At 45.2% G+C, this 22,328-nt stretch overlaps 1 protein-coding gene across 1 annotated transcript in view; it reads right to left on the bottom strand.

Annotated features, from left to right (window-relative positions):
- Nucleotides 1-1,540: 1,540 nt before the first annotated feature.
- LOC143817874 (uncharacterized) overlaps nt 1,541-22,328 on the bottom strand; it is a 146,339-nt gene continuing 125,551 nt past the window's right edge. The window contains exon 6 of the mRNA XM_077299338.1: nt 1,541-2,366. Coding sequence (XP_077155453.1) covers nt 2,239-2,366 — 128 coding nt within the window. The 3' untranslated portion in view covers nt 1,541-2,238. The remainder of the gene's footprint in view (nt 2,367-22,328) is intronic.

Below are 22,328 nucleotides of genomic sequence, written 5' to 3'. Positions count from 1 at the left end.
ATAACTACTATAATACTGCCCCTATGTACAAGAATATAACTACTATAATACTGCTCCTATGTACAAGAATATAACTGCTATAATACTGCCCCTATGTACAAGAATATAACTACTATAATACTGCTCCTATGTACAAGAGTATAACTACTATAATACTGCTCCTATGTACAAGAGTATAACTACTATAATACTGCTCCTATGTACAAGAATATAACTACTATAATACTGCTCCTATGTACAAGAATATAACTACTATAATACTGCTCCTATGTACAAGAATATAACTGCTATAATACTGCCCCTATGTACAAGAATATAACTACTATAATACTGCTCCTATGTACAAGAATATAACTACTATAATACTGCTCCTATGTACAAGAATATAACTACTATAATACTGCTCCCTATATACAGGAATATAACTACTATAATACTGCCCCTATGTACAAGAATATAACTACTATAATACTGCCCCTATATACAAGAATATAACTACTATAATACTGCCCCTATGTACAAGAATATAACTACTATAATACTGCCCCTATGTACAAGAATATAACTACTATAATACTGCTCCTATGTACTAGAATATAACTACTATAATACTGCCCCTATGTACAAGAATATAACTACTATAATACTGCTCCTATGTACAAGAATATAACTACTATAATACTGCCCCTATGTGCAGGAATATAACTACTATAATACTGCCCCTATGTACAAGAATATAACTACTATAATACTGCTCCTATGTACAAGAATATAACTACTATAATACTGCCCCCTATATACAAGAATATAACTACTATAATACTGCCCCTATGTACAAGAATATAACTACTATAATACTGCTCCTATGTACAAGAATATAACTACTATAATACTGCTCCTATGTACAAGAATATAACTACTATAATACTGCCCCCTATATACAAGAATATAACTACTATAATACTGCCCCTATGTACAAGAATATAACTACTATAATACTGCCCCCTATGTACAGGAATATAACTACTATAATACTGCTCCCTATGTACAAGAATACAACTACTATAATACTGCTCCTATATACAAGAATATAACTACTATAATACTGCCCCTATGTACAAGAATATAACTACTATAATACTGCTCCTATGTACAAGAATATAACTACTATAATACTGCTCCTATGTACAAGAATATAACTACTATAATACTGCCCCTATGTACAAGAATATAACTACTATAATACTGCTCCTATGTACAAGAATATAACTACTATAATACTGCCCCTATGTGCAGGAATATAACTACTATAATACTGCTCCTATGTACAAGAATATAACTACTATAATACTGCCCCTATGTACAAGAATATAACTACTATAATGCTGCTTGTGTGACTCTTGGTGATACTCTCGTGTTCTGCTGAGCCCTGGTTGCTGTTGATTCTTCCTCAGATTGGTTGGAGATGTTGCTATCCGTTGTGACCGCAGAGTCTGCTGTAGCGCCGCCCTGATGTGTGATCCGTATGTCACTCTGTACGGGAAGTTTTACTTCTTTATTAATAACACTACAGTAACCAGCAGAGAATGTTGACACAATTGAATGCAGGATGCAGAGAGAAAGGTAAAGACACAAAGCAGCAAAATCTACAAGTTACTTATAACATATCATCAAGATTATTATTTTTTTTTAAATAAAGGACTCTTCCACCTTCATTTTGGACGTTCCATGCTGGGAACGGTGACTTTCTTGCCCCTCATGGATGTGTCCAGGCTGCTCCTCCATAGGTTACATAGCGGGGGACAAAGATCAGGGAATGCTTTGTCTCCTTGTCAGTGGCAGCGAGTTTTAGGTTGCGGATTGCGGGGTAGGGAAAGAGGGTGGGAAAGTGAATGCTCATTGTGGGCACATGAGACTTCTGGAGCCTCTGAGTGGCCATGTGATATATGTGGTGGCCCTTGGCTCATGGAGATGGTGAAGCAGAACATTGAGTGGTCCCCTGCATTCCCAGATGACCCAGATGAGATGTTTTCCGTCTGTTTTTTTCTGAGGGTTGCCATGAATGGTCCGAGTCATGGATGCTTCTCATTACCATATACACGACATAAATGAAGAAGTTATGGCTGAATTACCATCCATGGGAAAGTAGAAGGTTGTACTGGTTCCAGCCATGGCGCTCCATTATCAGGAAGAGAAGGAGCCATCTCAAGGTGAGCCGGCGGAATCTTCTACACTGGATCAAGGTAACATTGGGATGTCTTCTGGAGGTGGATTAATCATGGGGGCTTCATCAGTGGGCTGATCTTCTGGTTCTTGTGGGGTCTCCTTCTTTGAAAGTTCTGCGTTCACAGTGCAGTTTTCGGCATCTGTAGAGACAGAACATTTTGAGTTACTCTCAATGACAGGGATACCATGGACGTTACAGAGTGGAGGTCCACTTTATCAAGGGGCATTTTAGGAAAAGTTTTTTGAATCAATCCTTCTATGTATTCTATGTATCAAACTCATGTTGCTTTTTATGAATTTTGCAGGTCCCAGCGAGTTTGTAGAGTTTGCAATTCGATTTGCGCAAATGACAAAATAATGCCGGCTGCCATTTTACACACTGCAGAACATTGCATCCGACATAGGGATCACATGACCTCAGGCTTCCCCATAATACCTTATAGCTATCACGTAACACGGTATAGCACTGCCAATTTAGAGGATCTATCATAGCCTGTATAAAAGCCAAGGCAGGGAATGCAGCAGTCATTTTTATAGGCAATCTGGATACTGAGAGGTTGTCACAGCACACAAATATGGGGAGTGAAAGCCATAGAACATTGGAATACTACACCAGTATTGTTTTGTATAACTGGAGCAGTGAAGATGATGAGAGTAGTAGTTTGGGAGTAACACAACTCAAATGATAGAGGGTCCGATAAGAGTGGAGCCAGTGGCAGGGGCTGACTTCCTATGATTGATCAGTGACGAGGTGGAGCTGTATTTCTCTTGCTACATTTAAGTTACAATTGCACTTTTTTTTTTCTTCATGCACAAGAAAGCAGCAGCAAGGCAGCCTAAGAAAAAAAATGAAATGGGTGTCATTTTGCGAGGGGGAATAATTATTTTTAATCTCTGCATGAGGGAATGAATACATTTAGAAGGGTTTGGTGAATGGAAAAGACAGGGGTTGAAAAATGTATCAACTGTACCCTGATGGCAATTTTTGGTCATTTGACCATTTGAGAGTTTAGTCTGAGCAATTCGGAATTATTTAGTTATTTACAACTACGTCATGCAATAAGAACTCAGGAAAGTATATCGGATCTCACTATTTCATCCAATGGGCTATTAGACTTTGGAGTACGGGCCAAAAGCACTAAGGGTATTATCTCATTATCATGTAGAGTTGAATGAAAAAGATTTTGTCCCCCTTTTGATTTCGTATTCTTTCCCGTTTGTCACACTTAAATGTTTCCGATCACCAAACAATAGTAATTATTAGTCAAAGATAACAGAAGTAATCACAAAATGCACTTTTTTAAATGAAGGTCTTTATTATTAAGGGAAAAAGAAATCCAAACCTACAGGGCCCTGTGTGAAAAAGTGATTGCCTCCCACCCCCCACGCCCTTCCTTAAAACATAAATTAGGCTACTTTCACACTAGCGTCGGGCTCGGCCCGTCGCGGTGCGTCTGGCCGAGGTTCCCGACACTAGCGTTGTCTCCGCCGCACAACGGGGGCAGCGGATGCATTTTTCCAGCGCATCCGCCGTCCCATTGTGAGGTGCGGGGAAGTGCGGGGAGGTGGGGGCGGAGTTCCGGCCGCGCATGCGCGGTCGGAAAAAGCGGACCGTCGTGAGCAAAAAACGTTACATGTAGCGTTTTTTGGTCCCGACGGTCCGCCACAACACGGCGCAACCGTCGCACGACGGTTGCGACGTGTGTCAATCCGTGGCAATACGACGCTTAATGTTAGTCTATGGGGAAAAAACGCATCCTGCAAGCACTTTTGCAGGATGCGTTTTTTCGGCAAAACGACGCATTGTGGCGGATTGCAGTTAACGCTAGTGTGAAAGTAGCCTTAACTGTTGTTTATCACATCTTTGGGAAGCTGAGTTCACATTCCCTCGCCACACAAGCCTGATTACTGTCACACCTATTTTCAATCAAGAAATCGCTTAAATAGGACCTGTCTGACAAAGCGCTATTATTATCATATGTTGTCATGATAATGTAAAAATGCCATATTGTGAGTTTAGTTCTAGAAGGTACCATGGCACAGACACACGCTGCAGATTCGACCCCCCTTTCTCCCCCACTGCATTCGCTGATACTAAAACAAAGCCCTATGTCAGACACACGCTGCGCAACGTGATATCAATGTGTAGCAGCCCCCACTGAGTAGTTTATGGCTCTATGCCGCGGGCAGACAAGTCTCCCTACCCTACTCATTCCCCCTCCCACCTGGTACTGGTTCAAACTGGTATAGTAACCATGAGCTTCTATTGTTCTTTTAAGGTTATGTATAGTGGCACCGATCAGGGCTAGAGATATAAGGACTATATATTCCAGACATCCATCGAGGGATCTATAACTCACTGAAACCGCTAGAAGCTAAACCCAATGAGTGCAAAGAGTGGGTTTCTCCATAAGTGGGTCATGTAACCACACTGTGTTTACACTTAAAAGAACCGCCCCGACGTGGTGCACATCTTGATCATTGTGTCTTTCATATAAGAGGTTCCTACGCCAAGATATGTGGGATGATGGGTTTTCATAATGCTAAGACAAGGGAGTATCCAGCCTCTAAGTGAGGTCACCACAGGGGGAGGGCTTTGGTTTTAGGCTAGGAAATAACTGAGTGAAGCAGGAGTCTTCACGTGTCTTTGTCTGAGGTCCTGCTGAGAGAGAGGGGTGATGCATCTGGATATATGCTCGTCCTTCCCCCACAGCACAGTCGGCCATCAGATAAGATGACATAACGAAATGTAAGTGATTTTTCAACGTTAATACTATATTATTTGTACAGTAATTTTATTGTACATATGATATTTGTCTTCTATATAATATCTTTTTATACTTTGTAAACACTGCCTACCTTTTTTGGAGTAAAATATAAAACTACTAGCTTGTCTCTCCTTGCTCTATAATGAACCGTCACGTCCTCTGAGGTGAATTGCGCTACTAATCTGGGTTGACTCTGGACCCGTTAATAATTAAAAAATCGGAGCTGGTGGCAGTGGATTTGTCCTGTGCGATTGGGAGTCTTTGTAGCGACGACGGTGTTGATAATTATTATTCTCGCCTGAGTGGGAGTAGTTATATCGCCCTCACTGCAGTGTGCCCATTAGCCAGTACAAAGTAAGGCAGCCTTTCTGGCGACTAATTATCCTAGGTGCAGTACCCGGTCTGACCTGAGGGTAAGGGGGGGCGCCAGAGAGCTGCAAGTTCCAAACCGGAACTGGGAAGTGGGATATAAATATATCCCCTTCAGAAAGAATCAGGAGCAGCCAAACAACCCCAGTTCATGACAAATTGGTGTGAGTGGTGGGGATGATAAATGTATCCTCCCCATGAACCGAGACATATTGTTGTGATGTGTTCACGTTCGGAATAAATATTTTTGTATGTTACCTTGTTCATACTTGTGTGGTGTGCATATATTGCAGCAGTGCTTTTTCTCCCCTTTTTTTTTTGCATATTGTTATTAACTGCTGACATTGCACCCCTATTTGTTTCATAAATACATATGGTTGTGCGCCGAGGTTTTTTTTTCTATATATTGATATTGGTGGGATCCCTGACATACGGTGGGATTCCTGACATATGTAAGTGTCACGATTCCTCCTATCAGGGTATCTGGACACAGGGAATGACAGTTCTGCCGTCCAATCTAGGACAGAAGCTGTCAGTATTGTGATGGACAGCTCAGCCGTTCAATCAGATGCAGGGGCGTGATAAGCTGTCCGTGTCTGGAGTGACAGTTTAGCCATCCAATCAGGAGCAGGTCGTGCCGGGGCATCACCAATGTGTCTCTTCTCCAGAGTGATTACCTTGCTATTTAACAAGCTTTGATCATGAGGTGTGCGTGTAAAGGCTTCACAGAGACTGTCGTGTTTCTGCCCCTGAAGACAACTAACTGCATAGTGTGAATACTGTCATGCGTTTTTATTGCGTTTTATGGTAAGAAGTGAAATCTAAAGTGTATAGCGTGTAATGTAACTAATGCAGAGTGTTAGAGGTGTTGATGCTGCGGTGTGGGTGCTGCAAGGAAATGCCTAAGGTAACCCTTGTACACTCAGTTCAAGGGTAAGGAAAGCATAGGACGTACATTAGTGCTTAGGACAGAAATGGATAGGTAAAATGGGACAAGATACAGTTAATGTTTGGGGCATAGCCCAAAGTGTGAGGAGCTAGGGCAAGTAGAAAACGGCAACTACTTCCTGTTTGTACACAGTTAGGTGGAGATAGTGAAAATTTCCATGAGAGAAAAGGTCAAGTTCAAGTGGCAGTGGGCTGGAAGCTTGTGGAGAATATATCGTTCTGGCAGGATGAGGTCTTACCAAATTTCCTGCAAATCTTCCAGCAACGTCCGGGGCCTGTGGCCTGAACTAGGCACTGAGGAGTGTGCTTTAATCCCTTCCATACAAAAGAAGCCAGACAGGGAAATTTATGAGGGAAACATAATGGATCTTGGGGATGCTGTAGTGCCGGATTGGAAGTGCATAGAGCTAAGGGAAGCGGTTAAAGAAGGGACAGTCTGAGCTGAACGCATGCAAAACTTGAAATGTACTCTGTCAATGGAACTGGAACCGGAGGGTGCTGTGCCCGTTACTGCATGTTAAAGACTGATTTCCTTGAACTGTCCAGTAAAGTTGAACTTGTTAAAATGAACCGGGTGTCCCCTAATGTGTATGTGGCTGGTCATAAAACTGAGGACGTGGAGACCGTGAAGGCCTCTGGCCTGCAACTGAGTAAACTGCAATGTACAGAGAACAACACTAGTGGACACTGTTTGTAAAGTGCCAGAGGGTGAAGAAGCAGCAGCTCAACAACTGCTACCATCCTTGGCACCTTAGAACTTGGCTCAGTTGACAGCACAAAATCATGCATCGTGAACATGTGAAAGATGCAGTGAAGATTTTAGTAGAAACTTAGAAGGCGACTGTAGGGGGACCCAAGATGGCAGACGAAGGTGTGAAAAACAGAGGAGGCCCCGCCCGTCGTGGGCTTCAGAGTTGCAAAAAGATGCCCAAGAGGTGGTCTGTATGGAGAAGACATTCCATCGTGAGTGGTGCCTGCCCCAGATGGGAGCGGTGAAAGAAGAAAACCCATCCATTGCAAGTCACTGGAGAATGGGTGGGGACTTGTGCAAAATGAGTGGTAGAGCCGCAAGTAATCCCACCCAGGGAAGGGCAGAGTCTCGGAAGAGTACACCCTGAGGAGAACAGAGCAGCGCCATTATTGGAGAAGGTGAGTGAGTGGAAAGACGTGTTGATGGAGGGCTATGTAATTCCGCTAAAAAGTGAAGGCAGGTGTTACGTCAACGAATTTTGAGGTGGGCCAGGATGGGCCGAGAGGAAGCGCACGGTGGCGCAGGTGGAACAAGAGATGCGGCCAATGATTTGAAGATTGCTGAGGCCCCAGCGGAGGCCAAAGACCTGGAATCGGATCTCAAGGCAGAGGTTACATCAAAAATGCTGGAATCAGAACCTGAATACCTGGTGGATTCAGGCGTGCGTCAGTGGTCAAGGCCTAACAACCGCAGAGAGAAGCTGAAGGCGCCGGTAGTGGCAAGGCCAGTGAGTTCACCGTAACCCCCTGCTCCAAAGCCCCTACCAGTGATGGATGAGGAGGAGGAGGCCCCAACCACTAAAGAGGTTAGGTGGATTGCGGGGGTCGTTGTCCAAAAGAAGTGGTTGCCAGCCGGATGACCTGCGGCATAGTTTAGTTTTTTAACCTCAGCTGGGGGTACTGCTTTATCCGAGAGACCGAAACTGGGGACAGAGGTTAATTGAACGCTGGGTTCCTGGTTTTCCAGGGCACCCTGCAGCCATAGGACCGTGTCACATTTATTAAAGAGATAACAAAAGACTGATTGTTACTTCCAAATAGAAGACTGGTCTGAACAGGTGCATGTAGCCATGTCCATATATAACTAACAAATAAATTGCACTCTGTATTTTTTTAAACACTAAAACATGTAAACATGAACAATATGAAATTTGAATTTCATTACTGCTCAAAAAATAGAAAAAATGAAGATACTTAGCACATAATTTAACCAATTCATACTTGCCCAGTAGTCAACGACAAGGTGATCTTCATTGCTGGGAACCAATCCTAATGTGACTCCTGAGCTCCTGTGCTGCTGCTGAAAGTGAACTTGTCAGTTATCTGGATAAGATCCTGTCCTGTGTGAAATCGATCTTCCAGCATCTAAGTACCGTATTTATCGTGTATAAGCCGAGTTTTTCAGCACATTTTTTGTGTGCTGAACACGCCCCCCTCGGCTTATACACGAGTCATTGTCCCAGAAGACTGTGGGGGAGCGGCGGAGCAGGGGGTCACATGAGGCAGGAGCCAGTGGCTGCGGCTAAAGCCTGTGCCCAAGGAGCCATGCAGACAAGGATGGGAATAAGGAGACATGCAGACAAGGATGGGAATAAGGAGCCATGCCGTCAAGGATGGGGATAAGGAGCCATGCAGACAAGGATGGGATTAAGGAGCCATGCAGTCAAGGATGGGGATAAGGAGCCATGCAGACAAGGATGGGATTAAGGAGCAATGCAGTCAAGGATGGGGATAAGGAGCCATGCAGACAAGGATGGGATTAAGAAGCCATGCAGTCAAGGATGGGGATAAGGAGCCATGCAGACAAGGATGGGATTAAGGAGCAATGCAGTCAAGGATGGGGATAAGGAGCCATGCAGACAAAGATGGGATTAAGGAGCCATGCAGACAAGGATGAGAATAAGGAGCCATGCAGACAAGGATGTGAATAAGGAGCCATGAAGACAAGGGTGGGAATAAGGAGCCATGCAGACAAGGATGTGAATAAGGAGCCATGAAGACAAGGGTGGGAATAAGGAGCCATGCAGACAAGGATGTGAATAAGGAGCCATGAAGACAAGGGTGGGAATAAGGAGCCATGCAGACAAGGATGGGGATGAGGAACCATGCATACCAGGATAGGGATGAGAGGACAATGCATACCCGGCTTATACTCAAGTCAATAAGTTTGCTAATCAAAACTGTTTGTTCAAATACTGTGTTGTAGTGAGGATTGGCCCTATTTGCCAATCCAAATAGTTTGGGATAAAAGTGTGTTGCAGTGAGGAATCTGGAGGTCACATTTCCTCTTAAAAATGGTTACGTCTAATATTGAGGTGCAGCCAGGAGACCTGTTATGACCCCAATGGCGAGGGTCTCAGAGGAACGTGGAAGTCTGCAGAATACAAAAATCCAGCTCCTAGGGCAGTGGTAACTGGGTTGACCATATATCTACTCCTAACGCCAACACTAGAAGTAGCCGGGGATCATTCCTACGTTGATTCTAGATGACACGCGCCAGCCGGAGAATCTAGCTACCCCTAGTAAAGGAAAACAAAGACCTTTCTTGCCTCCAGAGAAGGGGACCCCAAAGCTGGATAGAAGCCCCCCACAAATAATGACGGTGAGGTAAGAGGAAATGACAAACACAGAAATGAACCAGGTTTAGCACAGAGAGGCCCGCTTACTAATAGCAGAATAAAGAAAGGTAACTTATATGGTCAACAAAAACCCTATCAAAATCCACACTGGAAATTCAAGAACCCCCGAACCGTCTAACGGTCCGGGGGGAGAACACCAGCCCCCTAGAGCTTCCAGCAAAGGTCAGGATATAGATTTGGAACAAGCTGGACAAAAATACAAAACCAAAACAAATAGCAAAAAGCAAAAGGCAGACTTAGCTGATATAACTGGAACCAGGATCAGTAGACAAGAGCACAGCAGACTAGCTCTGATAACTACGTTGCCAGGCATAGAACTGAAGGTCCAGGGAGCTTATATAGCAACACCCCTAACTAACGACCCAGGTGCGGATAAAAGGAATGACAGAAAAACCAGAGTCAAAAAACTAGTAACCACTAGAGGGAGCAAAAAGCAAATTCACAACAGTACCCCCCCCTTAGTGAGGGGTCACCGAACCCTCACCACGAACACCAGGACGATCAGGATGAGCGGCATGAAAGGCACGAACTAAATCGGCCGCATGAACATCAGAGGCGACCACCCAGGAATTATCCTCCTGACCATAGCCCTTCCACTTGACCAGGTACTGAAGCCTCCGCCTGGAGAGGCGAGAATCCAAGATCTTCTCCACCACGTACTCCAACTCGCCCTCAACCAACACCGGAGCAGGAGGCTCAGCAGAAGGAACTACAGGCACAATGTACCGCCGCAACAAGGACCTATGAAATACATTGTGAATAGCAAACGACACAGGAAGATCCAGACGAAAAGATACAGGATTAAGGATTTCCAATATCTTGTAAGGCCCAATAAAACGAGGTTTAAATTTGGGAGAGGAGACCTTCATAGGAACAAAGCGGGAAGAAAGCCATACCAAATCCCCAACGCGTAGTCGGGGACCCACACCGCGGCGGCGGTTGGCAAAGCGCTGAGCCTTCTCCTGTGACAACTTCAAGTTGTCCACCACATGATTCCAGATCTGCTGCAACCTATCCACCACAGAATCCACCCCAGGACAGTCAGAAGGCTCCACATGACCCGAAGAAAAGCGAGGATGGAAACCAGAGTTGCAGAAAAAAGGCGAAACCAAGGTGGCGGAACTAGCCCGATTATTAAGGGCAAACTCAGCCAACGGCAAGAATGTCACCCAATCGTCCTGATCAGCAGAGACAAAACACCTCAAATAAGCCTCCAAAGTCTGATTGGTTCGCTCCGTCTGTCCATTAGTCTGAGGATGGAAAGCAGACGAAAACGACAAATCAATGCCCATCCTACTACAAAAGGATCGCCAGAACCTGGAAACGAACTGGGATCCTCTGTCTGACACAATATTCTCAGGGATGCCGTGCAAACGAACCACGTTCTGGAAAAACACAGGAACCAGATCGGAAGAGGAAGGCAGCTTAGGCAAAGGAACCAAATGGACCATCTTGGAGAAGCGATCACATATCACCCAGATAACGGACATGCCCTGAGATAGCGGAAGATCAGAAATGAAATCCATGGAGATATGTGTCCAAGGTCTCTTCGGGACAGGCAAGGGCAAGAGCAAACCGCTGGCACGAGAACAGCAAGGCTTAGCTCGAGCACAAGTCCCACAGGACTGCACAAATGACCGCACATCCCTTGACAAGGAAGGCCACCAAAAGGACCTGGCCACCAGATCTCTGGTGCCAAAAATTCCCGGGTGACCTGCCAACACCGAGGAATGAACCTCGGAAATGACTCTGCTGGTCCACTTATCCGGGACAAACAGTCTGTCAGGTGGACAAGACTCAGGCCTATCAGCCTGAAATCTCTGCAACACACGTCACAGATCCGGAGAAATAGCTGACAAGATAACTCCATCTTTAAGAATACCAACAGGATCAGCGACTCCAGGAGCATCAGGCACAAAGCTCCTAGAAAGAGCATCGGCCTTCACATTCTTTGAACCTGGTAAATACGAGACAACAAAATCAAAGCGGGAGAAAAACAATGACCAGCGGGCCTGTCTCGGATTAAGGCGTTTAGCAGACTCGAGATACATCAGATTTTTGTGATCAGTCAAGACCACCACACGATGCTTAGCACCCTCGAGCCAATGACGCCACTCCTCAAATGCCCATTTCATGGCCAACAACTCCCGATTGCCCACATCATAATTTCGCTCGGCAGGCGAAAACTTCCTAGAGAAAAAGGCACAAGGTTTCATAACAGAGCAACCAGGGCCTCTCTGCGACAAAACGGCCCCTGCCCCAATCTCCGAAGCATCCACCTCAACCTGAAAGGGAAGTGAGACGTCAGGCTGGCACAAAACAGGCGCCGAAGTAAACCGGCGTTTCAACTCCTGGAAAGCCTCCACGGCAGCAGGAGCCCAGTTAGCTACATCGGAGCCCTTCTTGGTCATATCCGTCAAAGGTTTCACAATGCTAGAAAAATTAGCGATAAAACGACGGTAGAAGTTAGCGAAGCCCAAGAACTTCTGAAGACTCTTAACTGACGAGGGCTGAGTCCAATCAAGAATAGCTCGGACCTTGACTGGGTCCATCTCCACAGCAGAAGGGGAAAAAATGAACCCCAAAAAGGGAACCTTCTGTACACCAAAGAGACACTTTGAGCCCTTGACAAACAAAGAATTTTCACGCAAAATTTTAAAGACCAACCTGACCTGCTCCACATGCGAATCCCAATTATCAGAAAAAACCAAAATATCATCCAGATAAACAATCAAAAATTTATCCAGATACTTCCGGAAAATGTCATGCATAAAGGACTGAAAAACTGAAGGCGCATTGGAGAGCCCAAAAGGCATCACCAAGTACTCAAAATGACCTTCGGGCGTATTGAATGCGGTTTTCCATTCATCACCTTGCTTAATGCGCACAAGGTTGTACGCACCACGAAGGTCTATCTTGGTAAACCACTTGGCACCCTTAATCCGGGCAAACAAGTCAGACAACAGCGGTAAAGGATACTGAAATTTGACAGTGATCTTATTTAAAAGCCGATAATCAATACAAGGTCTCAAAGATCCGTCCTTTTTTGCCACAAAAAAGAATCCCGCACCAAGAGGGGAAGAAGACGGACGAATATGTCCTTTCTCCAGAGACTCCTTGATATATGAACGCATAGCGGTATGTTCAGGTACCGACAGATTAAACAGTCTTCCCTTAGGAAATTTACTGCCTGGGATCAAATCTATAGCACAGTCACAGTCCCTATGAGGAGGCAGTGCACTGGACTCAGACTCACTGAAGACATCCTGATAATCAGACAAATACTCCGGAACTTCCGAAGGCGTAGAAGAAGCAATAGACACAGGCAGGGAATCCCCATGAATACCACGACAGCCTCAACTTGAGACTGACATAGCCTTCCAGTCCAGGACTGGATTATGGGTCTGTAACCATGGCAGCCCTAAAACAACCAAATCATGCATTTTATGTAAAACCAGAAAACGTATCACCTCGCGGTGTTCAGGAGTCATGCACATGGTAACCTGTGTCCAATACTGCGGTTTATTTGCTGCCAATGGTGTAGCATCAATACCCCTAAGAGGGATAGGATTTTCTAATGGTTCAAGAGTAAAACCACAGCGCTTAGCAAATGAGAGATCCATGAGACTCAGGGCAGCACCTGAATCTACAAACGCCATGACAGGATAAGATGACAGTGAGCAAATCAAAGTTACAGACAGAATAAATTTAGGTTGCAAATTACCAACGGTGACAGGACTAACAACCTTAGCTATACGTTTAGAGCATGCTGAGATAACATGTGTAGAATCACCACAGTAGTAGCACAAGCCATTCCGGCGTCTATGAATTTTCCGCTCATTTCTAGTCAGGATTCTATCACATTGCATTAAATCAGGTGTCTGTTCAGACAACACCATGAGGGAATTTGCGGTTTTTCTATCACATTGCACCGAATTAGGTGTCTGTTCAGACAACACCATGAGGGAATTTGCGGTTTTGCGCTCCCGCAACCGCCGGTCAATTTGAATAGCCAGTGCCATAGTATCATTCAGACCTGTGGGAATGGGAAAACCCACCATAACATTCTTAATGGCTTCAGAAAGGCCATTTCTAAAATTAGCGGCCAGTGCACACTCGTTCCAATGTGTCAGCACGGACCATTTCCGAAATTTTTGGCAATACACTTCAGCCTCGTCCTGCCCCTGAGACATAGCCAGCAAGGCCTTTTCTGCCTGAATCTCAAGATTGGGTTCCTCATAAAGTAAACCGAGCGCCAGAAAAAACGCATCAAGATCAGCCAATGCCGGATCTCCTGGCGCCAGCGAAAAAGCCCAATCCTGAGGGTCGCCCCGTAAGAACGAAATAACAATTTTTACTTGCTGAGCAGAATCTCCAGATGAACAGGGTCTCAGGGACAAAAACAATTTACAATTATTCACGAAATTCCTAAACTTAAACCTGTCTCCGGAAAACAGTTCAGGAATCGGTATTTTAGGTTCTGACCTAGGATTTCTGATAACATAATCTTGTATGCCCTGCACACGAGTAGCCAGCTGGTCCACACTTGTAATCAAGGTCTGGACATTCATGTCTGCAGCAAGCATAGCCACTCTGAGGTAAAGGGGAAGAAGAAAAAAAAAAAAAAAACTCAGAATCTTCTTTCTTATAATCCCTCTTCTGCAATGCATTAAACATTTAATACTGGCCTGGCAAACTGTTATGACCCCAATGGCGAGGGTCTCAGAGGAACGTGGAAGTCTGCAGAATACAAAAATCCAGCTCCTAGGGCAGTGGTAACTGGGTTGACCATATATCTACTCCTAACGCCAACACTAGAAGTAGCCGGGGATCATTCCTACGTTGATTCTAGATGACACGCGCCAGCCGGAGAATCTAGCTACCCCTAGTAGAGGAAAACAAAGACCTTTCTTGCCTCCAGAGAAGGGGACCCCAAAGCTGGATAGAAGCCCCCCACAAATAATGACGGTGAGGTAAGAGGAAATGACAAACACAGAAATGAACCAGGTTTAGCACAGAGAGGCCCGCTTACTAATAGCAGAATAAAGAAAGGTAACTTATATGGTCAACAAAAACCCTATCAAAATCCACACTGGAAATTCAAGAACCCCCGAACCGTCTAACGGTCCGGGGGGAGAACACCAGCCCCCTAGAGCTTCCAGCAAAGGTCAGGATATAGATTTGGAACAAGCTGGACAAAAATACAAAACCAAAACAAATAGCAAAAAGCAAAAGGCAGACTTAGCTGATATAACTGGAACCAGGATCAGTAGACAAGAGCACAGCAGACTAGCTCTGATAACTACGTTGCCAGGCATAGAACTGAAGGTCCAGGGAGCTTATATAGCAACACCCCTAACTAACGACCCAGGTGCGGATAAAAGGAATGACAGAAAAACCAGAGTCAAAAAACTAGTAACCACTAGAGGGAGCAAAAAGCAAATTCACAACAGAGACCCTATTTTTAATCCAAATTGTTTGAGCAGATATTGGGGTGCATTGTTGTGAATTAGACTTTTTAGCTCCCTCTTGTGGTTACTAGTGATATGACTCTGGGATTGTCTTTCCTCAGTTTGGCACCCACCTGGGTCGTTAGTCCAGGGGTGTTGCTATATAAGCTTCCTGGATCCTTAGTCCAGTGCCTGGCATCGTTGTAATCAGATCCTTTCTGTTTGCTCCTGTCTGCTGGTCGTGGTTCGTGCAAAATTAAGTTAAGTCCTGCTTCTTTGTTTTTTGGTTATTTGCTTGCTCTCATTTTTGTCCAGCTTGTACTAAATGTGATTCCTGACCTTGCTGGAAGCTCTAGGGGGCTGGTGTTCTCCCCCCGGGCCGTTAGACGGTTCGGGGGTTCTTGAATATCCAGCGTGGATATTTTGATAGGGTTTTTGCTGACCATATAAGTCATCTTACTATATTCTGCTATTAGCTAGTGGGCCTTTCTTTGCTAAATACCTAGCTCATTCTTGCGTTTGTCTTTTCCTCTTACCTCACCGTTATTATTTGTTGGGGGCTTGTATCCAACTTTTGGGGTCTTTTCTCTGGAGGCAAGAAAGGTATTTCTTTTCCCTTCTAGGGTTAGTTAGTTCTCCGGCTGGCGCGAGACGTCTAGAACCAACGTAGGCACGTTCCCCGGCTGCTGCTATTTGTGGTGCTAGGATTAGATATATGGTCAGCTCAGTTACCACTGCCCTATGAGCTGGTTTTTTGTGTTTGCAGACTTAGTAATTATTTCTGAGACCCTCTGCCATTGGGGTCATAACAGTATACCAGGCCAACATTGAATGTTTAATGTATTGCAGAAGTGGGATTATAAGAAAGGAAATTCTGAGTTTTTTTTTTTTTTTTCCTCTCTTCCTCCCCTTTACCTCTGAGTGGCTTGTGCTTGCTGCAGACATGAATGTCCTGACCTTGATTACAAGTGTAGACCAGCTTGCTGCTCGTGTGCAGGGCATACAAGATTTTGTTACCAGTAGTCCTATGTCTGAACCTATATATGGTCAGCTCAGTTACCACTGCCCTATGAGCTGGTTTTTTGTGTTTGCAGACTTAGTAATTATTTCTGAGACCCTCTGCCATTGGGGTCATAACAGTGCATGCACCAGGCCCCATTTCCTAATCCAAATCGTTTGGACTAACACTGTGTCGCAGTCAGGACTCAAGAGGTTACATTTACTAATTAAAATTGTTTGGGCTAATATTGGTGTGCATGCAGGAGTCCACATTTCCTAATTAAAATAGTTTGGGATAATACTCTGGTGAAGGCACCAGGCCTCATTTCATAATATAAATCCTTTGTGCTAATAATGTGTTGCAGGCCTAGGGTTGTGAAACAGCTGGTTAAAAGACAGGAAGAGCACATCTAACATGAGTGGGGAAAAGCAAGGTTGTGGTGGAAGGGGTAATAGGCTTGGAGTTCGAGGTGTGTGGGGTAAGTGGTAATGTTACTGAAAGCTCTACTGAACAAACACTGGCTAGTCCTATCCAAAGACTTCTGAAAATTTGTGTTACTGGATGGGCTACTCGACTCCCTTTCTTTGGCAGCCACACATCGGTATGCCTTGTAGGTGAGGGCCAGAAAGATAATGTGCTCCAATCAATGGCAAGCGCTACATCATGTGGCCTCTCCTACTCTTCCTCCACCTTAATATCACACACAGTAGAGTCCAAAGAGGTGGCACCCCAATTAACCTTGTTTCTCTCCGCGTCACAACTCTACAATCGCCCAACTCATCCAGAATACAAATTGTATAAATGCGCAGCATGGATGCATGGGGCAGGGCCTGGGACGGGGCTTGGACCAGCATTTCTAGCTTAAACATTGATCAGTAACAGGTGGATGAGTGACAGGTGTAGGCCTGATTTTCTGAGAGGTCTGCCAAATTCAGACAACACACATGAAGGAGACCGAACTTGGAGTCCAAACATTTCAAAAAATTAGGGGCAGACACCACAAAAATGTCATCAATTTCCCCAGAGTAGAAATAGTATAATGTGGCACTGACACGACTTCCACTACAGGCAAGCCACCAGAAGGAGACATAGCTTGGAGTCTCCACATTTCCAAAAATTGTTAGTAACATCAGCAGCAGTAGCAAAATCAGATGCAGAAGCCATGACAAAGGTGTCACATACTGCAATAATGCGAGATCAGTGCAGCATACTAAAAACTACATCATTGCCTAGTCTTCCCATTGGAGATTCATGAATTGTTCATCTTCATGAAAGTTAGGTGGTCTACATTTTCAGAGGATAGGCAGATGCACTTATCCATCAGGATAACAGCAACAGTGCCGAAGACACGTTCTGAGAGAACGCTGGCTGTGGGCACAATAAAACCTCTAAGGCATGTGAGGTGAGCTCAGGCCACTCATCCATTTTTGAAGACCAAAATGCAAAACTGTCCAAATTCCCCCTGATGGCATTGATATTGAGCTCAAGATACTTCTGCACCATCCTCTCCAGTCATTCACAATGTGTCAGACTTGTACTCTGTTCTGCTGGTGCACGGGCTGGTCTAAAAAATGTGTAAAACGACTCAAATTGGTTATGCCACCTACACTGCTGCTGCTAATGTTCTTGCATTGACGACTGAACGTTTCCAGGGTTCGAAGCCTAAAACTGCGATGCATGCTGTGTGCCTTACTGCTGTCTTGGGGGAAAATCACTCTTAAGATTGTGTACAAGCGTGTTTCAATACTCCAGTATGTGTGCGTCCCTTTACAGGGGGGAAGCAACTGTCAAAATGTGCTCTTGTGCAATGGATCTAACACAGTGGCAACCCGTTAGTCAGCATTATTTCTAATCCTAACAATACAGGCATCATGTTGCAGATAGTGCCGCAAAAAGGCGCTCGTGTGTGGCGCTTCCATGAGGTCCAAGTCTATGGTGTCCTGGTGGCAGGGTAACAATTAAGCTTGCTTCGTACGTCCCCTCCTGCCAACAATGGACAACAGAGACGGGATCATTATCCTCTTCATCTCCAAATTGTTGCATGCCCATCACCTCTTCCTCATCACCCTCCTCCATTTGTTCCTCGGTTCCTGCACCTTCACTAACAGTTTGTCTTGCACCATGAGCCTGGTCTCTCCTGCTTTGCAGTTCTTTTCAACAAAGATAAGTTCTGGCCTTGATTTTTTTGCTGTCCACATTCTGTGGCCTTATTGTTCAGTTTTTTTCCATGTTTTTTTTTGTCTTGTCCAGCTTGGTCTGTATAAGGATTTGTTTAGCCAAGCTGGTATCTCTAGAGATGCAGATATACCCTCCATATCTTTAGTTAGCTGTGGAGTTTTTGTATTTTCTGTGGTGGATATTTTCTAGTTTTTAATACTGACCGCATAGTACTCTGTCCTATCCTTTCTATTTAGCTAGAAGTGGCCTCCTTTGCTAAATTCTGATTTCAGTCTGTGTATGTTTTTTCCCTCTCCTCTCACAGTCAATATTTGTGGGGGGCTGTCTGTCCTTTGGGAATTTTCTCTGAGGCAAGATAGTTTTCCCTTTTCTATCTCTAGGGGTAATTAGTCCTCCGGCTTGTCGAGATGTCCAGGGAGTGCTAGGTACATTCCACGGCTACTTCTAGTTGCGGTGTTAAGTTCAGGGTCTGCGGTCAGTACAGGTACCACCTTCTCCAGAGTACGTCTCATGCTGCTCTTAGGCCACCAGATCATAACACCCTGCATCCAGGTTCTGTGGGGACAGTCATTGCTCAAACTCAATCTGGATAGCCGTCCACAACTCTTCAGCTGTGTGACTGCGATCTCTAAGGCAAATTAATTTAAACACTGCCTGATTACGGTGAGCCCTGGCTGCTGCACTGTTGGAACGCGTGTCTCATTAAGGGAGAGGTTGAGGGCTTTGGTGGAGGCCCTAGAGGAGGTGGAGGAGGCAGAAGCAGTGGAGGAAGTGTTAGATACAGAGTTTTGTCCCACAAGCTTTGGAGATTTTAAGACTTGGTGTATAGTGACACCTTGGTGTCTAGTGGTTTAGTTCTCCATCCCCTGGTGTATAATAGTTTAGTTCTCCAGCCCTAGGTGTTTAGTAGTTTAATTCTCCTTCTTATGGTGTTTAGTGGTTTAGTTCTCCATCCCCAACTGCCCTGCAAGACTTGTTGAGCAGCCCCGTGACCGCCTGCCCCCACATTCACCCAATCAGTGAGATGTAACACCCCTGCCCATGTTTGCTCGTCCATGTGTCAGTGGTGAAAAGTAGCCTGGCAGACATTGATCATTTCAAGGAATAGGTGATGTTGTCTGCGACATGCCGGTGGAGCGCAGCCACAGGTTTTTAAATAAGTAAAGGCGACTGAGCAACTGATACTGGGGGACTGCGACATTCATCAGAGTCTGTATACACCAGGCGGAAATGCAGCATTTCTGTGGCCTACAGATTGGAGATGGTGAAGTTCAAGCTCTTAGCTTTGCCATGTGTGGGAGGAAACATTTTATGTGATCACAACTGAGGGACATAACCTCCTCTTCTTCCTCGTCGTCGACCTCCTCTGCTGAGCTACTCAGCTGTGTGCTTCTGGGTTCACACCAAGTGGGATCTACAACCTTACTATCCTCTCTGTTCTCAGACTCCTCACACTGAGGGTCTCCCTCCTTCTCTTCCTGCCCTGACACAAAAGTACAGTCCGCGTGCGCCTCAGGTATCTGACTCATCAGGATGACCTCCATCCCTGGGGGTTAATGTCCGGTAATGAGGGTCTGGATTCTGCTTGGATCCTACTTTGTCCGACCCCGAATCCAACTGGTAAAAATGATGGCCTCCGGTACAGATGCTTTTTTCCTCTTGAATCTGTGACTCTTTGGAGCAGACCTCTGTTGCCCATGGAACAGAATGTGTGAACAGCTCTGCAGGCTTGCACATCTGTGGTAATTGGGGTGCCACCTATGATGACTGTACTGTGTGTGATGTTACGGTGGAGGAAGGAGAGGCCACTTGCTGCAGCACTTGCCATCCACTGGAGCACATGTTCTTTCTGGCCTGCAACTACAAGGCGTAGATGAGGGTGTCCTGCAAGCTCTCTGCCTCGGGGGTAACACTGGACTCTAATCTCACCTTCAGAACACATATCCATGTCATTTCCACTTCCTGACGACTACAACTCAAAAATATTTCCCAGATACATAGATTCCTTAATCAAGAATCTGAAAAAACCCTAGCCATGCACTCATCTCCTGCCTCGTGTACTCCAACCTCCTGCTTTGTAGCCTCCCTTCTAACAGTCTCGCACCCTTCCATTCTATTCTAAATTCTGCTGCCCGACTAATCCACCTATCCTCCTGCTATTCCCCGGCCTCTCCTCTTTGTCAATCCCTTCACTGGCTCCCAATTACTCAGAGACTCAAGTTCAAAACCATAAACATGGCATTCAAAGCCATCCACAACCTGTGTCCTCCATATATCTGTGATCTAGTTTGTTTTACGCACGTTGCATACCGCCCTGCTGGATGGCGGGACTGCGAACTCTAAAAGGAACGGAAACCCTTTTCTGTCCCTATAGACTGTGCAAATTAAAGGGACTGCTGTTCACAAAAGGAGAGGGGAAGAATGAAAATGGACAGCCTGAGGATCGAGTCGGGTCAGGACTGTGTTAATTGCACACTTATCTTAAAAGACAGATGAGGGACTGTATGGACTGTGCTCCAGAACTACTGGAGCTGTTGCTGTGTTATGATTAAAAGGAACTTACACAGGCGGTGTCCGGGTCTCCAAATTGGTGAGACCAGGGTCATGCGGACCCATGGAGACAAGTGGACTATCCGATGATCTAACCGGGTTGAAGGTGAATGGACTGTACCTATGAATTGTTGGGGATGATTTATTGGCTTGTGGTCCCTTGCAAAACCAGGACCAATGTTAACCCGAGGGATTGTTGCCTGATTAAAGAGACTTGAGCAGTTGCAGTTGTAGTTCCAGGATCCTTACTGAGTAGGACCAGTTCCACGTCACTCGGGAAGAAAGAAGGATGAAGACGTCATGTTGGTTAAAATGTTATGATATGTGTGGTTAGTGCATTGGTGTTTTCCAGGTGTTTTGGATGGTCGAGCATGACCATAATTAAAGTTGGGGGCAATGTAAGAAGAAGATGGACATATTGCACTGCTCCCCCTTGAAGACATCACTGTTGTGTACAATGTGAAGTGTAAGATGTTTGCTAATGTAATGTGATAATGTAAAGTATTATAATGTATAATGATGTGAATTATGAAAGACATAGGTTAGGTTTTAGGAAACAAGGTAGTGTTTGTATAGAATGCAGTTGAAAAGGTACATTGCCCCAGCAACAGACACAGGGGAGGGCTTAGTGCTAGGACAAGAGACCTGCTTCCTGAAGTTAGGGCTCATTTCCACTTGCGAGAAACACGTCCGTGTCTCACATGTGGAAACCAAGCTCTGGTGCCGGCACCCCAGAGCGGAACACGTGGAGCTGCACGCTCCGCTCCAAAGTGCCGGTGCCACAGCTTGGTTTCCACATGCGAGACACGGACGTGTTTCTCGCAAGTGGAAATGAGCCCTTAGTCAGAGAAGAGTTAGAGTCTGAAGAAATGACAAATGTGGAGTGCTGCCATTTGGGTGAACTACAGCAAAGGAGACGATGAGACAATGAGGTAGCGTGACTAGGAACTGACAGAAGAGGCAGAGTGGCCTTCTACCTTAAAGGGGTCCTTCGATAGGACGAACTGTCATTAGAAACCCAGAGCTCGATAAACACAGAGGACTGAGACTGGAACTAGTGAGGGTCCCGAGCGGTAGATCCAGGGTGTCCATAGTGATAGGATGCAAAGCCGCTGAGCAGGTATCGAAAAGCTCGCTAAACTGTACCGTGGTGACAAGCTAGGCTGTGATGAAGTAGGGCAAAGCAGTGTGCTATACCGGCTGTAGAATTTGCTAAGTTTTGGGGGTGCCAGTTAATACTAATTAACAAGAACTACTGGATCTTTAAAAGGGGGTTTATTACAAACAAGGTACAGTATTTACAATGACATACATAAGGGAAGTCTAACTAAGGGACAAGGGTAAATTAAAGGGAAGGGGTAGTAGGAGAGGGTAGAGGAAACTGGGATGTGGGGAAGGAGAAGATGCATAACTGATCCTTACATATATATTAAACCAATACACATCCACA

The sequence above is a fragment of the Ranitomeya variabilis genome, chromosome 3 (genome assembly GCF_051348905.1).
Source record: "Ranitomeya variabilis isolate aRanVar5 chromosome 3, aRanVar5.hap1, whole genome shotgun sequence".
Taxonomy (NCBI): domain Eukaryota; kingdom Metazoa; phylum Chordata; class Amphibia; order Anura; family Dendrobatidae; genus Ranitomeya; species Ranitomeya variabilis.
The sequence above is the reverse complement of the archived record's forward strand: the minus strand, read 5'-3'. Positions and strand labels throughout refer to the sequence as shown.